We start from the raw sequence: 4,054 nt of genomic DNA, 5'->3' as shown, positions 1-4,054 counted from the left end.
TCCACCCCCACAGAATGTCTCTGGTCTATGGTTGTTCATTATTTTTGTTATTTTCTCGCCTGGTCCATTATACTCCCTTAGCAGAAACTTTTAAGGAAGTTGGGCAAACACAGGAGGGGGTGGGGAGGGAAGGGTGATCATGGAGTTTCACAGGAAATGTGTCCTGTTGTGTCAACTGATTCTCTGCTTGCGTTAATCTGATAATGGGGGCATGTTCTGCATTTTTGTGCTTGCTCAGCCTGTGGAACAAGCCAGGGACCTGAGGGAAGAGAGAGGCCTAATGAAAATTTGACAGGCAGCAAAGAGAGAAAAACGAGGGCAACTATGAACTCCGATATTTGTAACAACCTTCCATGGACTCCAGAGGCCCCTGAGTTTCCATACTTAGGGTACAAGATACTGAAGAAGGCTCCCTTAGCACAAAAATAGACCGCCACCCCTCAAAATTTTCACACAAACTTGGTGATTAAGAGCATAAAGCAGAGGACACTCTAAAGGATTATGAAAAGAAAGGATTCTATAAGGATTTAATTTAGACAAGAGGGAGATAATTAAAAAGCTTAATAGGATAAAAGAGGGCATAATAACTTTTGATCACATCATTAAGGTTTGCTTGATATAAGTTAGAAAAAAGCAGTCAGTTTCTTCTCAGGAAACCTCACAGTTACAACTGCCTTCCTGTGTGTCCCAGATGCCATGCTCAAGTTTCTAATACATTTCTGCTGTTTCCCTTACATCATTTATACCAATCAAAAGCCTTATATCTTATTGTAGGAGAACCTGTAAACTACTATGAGAAAGCCAGTTATTTTTATGTTGATCTTTTTCATTATAAAATGTATTCCCAGGCCCTCCCTAGTGGCACAGTGGGTTAAAGTACTACACAGTACTACAAATCTGGCCTTAGCCACTTCAGCACGAATTTGATGCCCTCTCTGGCCAGGGAGGTGACCCACATGGCTCAACAGACCTCTCCTGTCTTGCCTGCTGCTCCCCTCAAAGTTTAATTCTCTATAGGCTTTTCTATTTGTCACTGTTTTCATTTTACTTAAGAGATAATTTACTTAGCCTTTGCCAATTTCTTTTTCCTTTTCTTTTTCCTGCTTTACTTGTTATTTCGAAATTAAAAATTGCAAAAACAATTTTTTTTGCTAAATTTAGTTTATGGCCATTGTTTCTGATGTAATTAAGCAGGCTATACATTCTAATCCAGTCATTTTTCCAATGGGAAAAATTGGCTTTAGCTCGAATTACAGTGTCCCTTCTTACCTAATGTTATTTGGAGCAGCACTTCTGCAGTTTGGAGACCAAGTTATTCATGAGCACTTAAAGATGTTAGAAAGGGACCAATGGAATACCCAAGGGAGTTATCAGTGCAAGCGTAGGTGTTGGTGTGTCTGGGATCTGGGATGAGTCAGCTGCTGTGGGAGTTTCTTTGGCAGGTAATTTTATTTTCCCCATGGCTAAGGATAATTACTATGCTAAACTTCTGTGCAAATAGGAGGGTAGAAGTCTTTGAAATTCAGGTAAGTATTCATTCCTTTCACTTTAAATAAAAAGCAATAGTGAAAATGGGGTAGAGTGTATGGCTACCCAAAGAATCTTTTCTTAAAACATATTACTACAGATTACCTCAATTTCTAGTGAATGAAGATGAATATTATTTTGCTCTTTTAACAGTTCACTGTGCGAGGAACACGCCTGCCTTTTTTGCTGACAGACTACATCAAGCTCTGAAGGTTGGTCTGGAAACTTCATATGCGTTTTTAGTTGCCCTCAAAGAGAATATAAAAATAATTGGTTAATATTGATGGAATTTCGTATTTCTTTTCCACTTTGATGGGTTCTCTTTTGTAGGGAATTCATCTACTAATTTGCCTATAGGGCGATAAGAAGTAATCTAATGGTAATCACTAGAAAGCTAGCTATAGTGAGTTGTTTACTGAATTATCTCTTCCACTCACAGCTAGTATAGGTAGCAGAGCTTATTTTAAAACACCAAACTTCAACCTTCACCATTAGGCCCAGGGACCCCTCAAGCTACATTATTTAAACCAAGATGAGTCAGCAACCTTTCAAGATAATGAAATGCTGTATATTCAAGTCTTTTGCCACAACTGAATTGTCAGTTCTGTGAACACAAGAGTTTTCCTGCTCCTTTATATTCAGTCTCTCCCAGAGCCTGACATGCATAAGATGCCTACCTCAGTTTCCTTTCTGGATAGTTCAGGTATTAAAGTTCTGACCAAATTAAACATATCATTTACTTACTTCACCTTCTTCTCTACCAAAAGTCTGCTCCCCATTCTGAGTCCAGTCATCTCAGTGGCTAAGACCCAAGAAGACCTGGCCTTGCCCAACTCTTTGAACTTCCCCCCATCCTTATTCTCTGTGCTTTAACTTCTTCAGCCTCCATTTGATTCCTTGGTTATTCTAAGTCTTTCCCATGTCAAAGTTCTCCATTTGTTGCCCTCTCTATTTGGAAGGTGCCTGCCCACTGCAGTCTACCTATGACTGACTTCTCATCACTCAGATCTGGGCAAATCCCATCGCCTAAGAGAGGTCCTCCCCCACGACACTGCTCAGTAGACTCCTACTAGTCGTGTTGATTGACATTTCCCTGCTGTGTATTTTTTCAGTTTTTACTATTAAAAAACTCATTCATTTTTCTGTACTTCTGGCTCAGCCACTAAAACAAACTCCATGAGGACAGAGATAATCTGTTGTTCAGATAGAACATTATCTGGCATATAGTTAGGCTAAATAAACATTTGTTGAATGAATGAATAAGTGAATAGTGTCACTGTTGACCTCACTTCTCACCTGGGGATTTCATACTTCTCCCTCCCTTTATTTTTCTCAAATCTGTATAGACCTATGCATTGTTTTGTCACCAGTGAGACTTGTATTGTGGAAATCTTCATTTTTTAACAGGGTGCTGGAACTGATGAGTTTACTTTGAACCGAATAATGGTTTCCAGATCAGAAATTGACCTTTTGGACATTCGAGCAGAATTTAAGAAGCATTATGGCTATTCTCTTTCTTCAGCAATTAAAGTGAGTCTCCTTGTAAAAGTAATAAAACACATTTTTCCCTACCATAATAATCTTTCACTTATACTCTTTAAAATGTGGAGATACGTAACTTAGATTTTTGCTCTTGTCAACATGAAATGTATTTTCTGAGTTTAAATAGTAACAGCAAAATACCCTTAAAGAGAGTATCTCCTTTTCAGTTTTAGTAATATCTCCTGTATGTAATAGCCATCAAAATTTTTTTCTTTCTTAAAGTGCATATGCAAATTGTTTACCAGTTTTTAACATTGTGATATTTTTATTTACTTCAGTACTTCTAACAATGAAAGGGAAGGAAGTCCATATTTTAAGTTTTGTTTGTTTTATACAAAAATATAGCCTATTTCTGCATCTGCTAGTCTTTTCATTTCAATCTAGAGGAAGATTTTTCATTCTTTCTGACATCTGCTTGTTTATGCTATATTTGTATCCACCACATCAACAGGCAACTAATTTCTTGCTATTACAAACAGTGCTGTAATATGCACATATAAGTTTCATCAGGTAGCAGGGTACTTATGAATGAAATCTCAGAGGTAACTGGATTGCTGAGACAGATATAAATACATCTGTAATTTTCAAAATTATTGCGAGTTGCCCACCACTAACATTTACTTGAAGAATGTATCTGTACTGTTTTTCCCTAGCATTGGCACAGAGGGGTTTTTTTCAAGCTTTTGGATTTTTGTAATCTGATAAATGGGAAATTACAATTTTAATACACATTTTTTTTTGTCTGAATGAGGCCAAATCTATTTTCATGTTTAAGTGATATTTGTACTTTTTCTGTGCTGTGTCTTTTTATGTTCTTTGCTCATTAGTACATTGGAATAGGGTTCTTAATTTTGGGGGTTAATTCCAAAATTTCTTTCATGTCAGGTAGATAAACCTTTTGTCTGAATCATTTTTCCAGTTTGCTATTTGACCTTTGGCATGGCTGGTGGTATTTTTCAATTTCATATCAAATTAATATTATTCG

General features: G+C 37.1%; 1 protein-coding gene across 1 annotated transcript in view; it reads left to right on the top strand.

The window, feature by feature from the left end:
• Window positions 1-4,054, top strand: part of ANXA3 (annexin A3) — a 51,002-nt gene that overhangs the window by 39,865 nt on the left and 7,083 nt on the right. Inside the window, exons 11-12 of the mRNA XM_004681191.2 lie at window positions 1,681-1,739; window positions 2,935-3,057. Of these exons, the coding sequence (XP_004681248.1) occupies window positions 1,681-1,739; window positions 2,935-3,057 (182 nt within the window). The remainder of the gene's footprint in view (window positions 1-1,680; window positions 1,740-2,934; window positions 3,058-4,054) is intronic.

The sequence above is a fragment of the Condylura cristata genome, unplaced genomic scaffold, assembly GCF_000260355.1.
Source record: "Condylura cristata isolate star-nosed mole 26May11 unplaced genomic scaffold, ConCri1.0 scaffold00012, whole genome shotgun sequence".
Lineage (NCBI taxonomy): Eukaryota > Metazoa > Chordata > Mammalia > Eulipotyphla > Talpidae > Condylura > Condylura cristata.
Note: the sequence above shows the minus strand (reverse complement) of the source record. Positions and strands in the feature narration are given on the sequence as shown.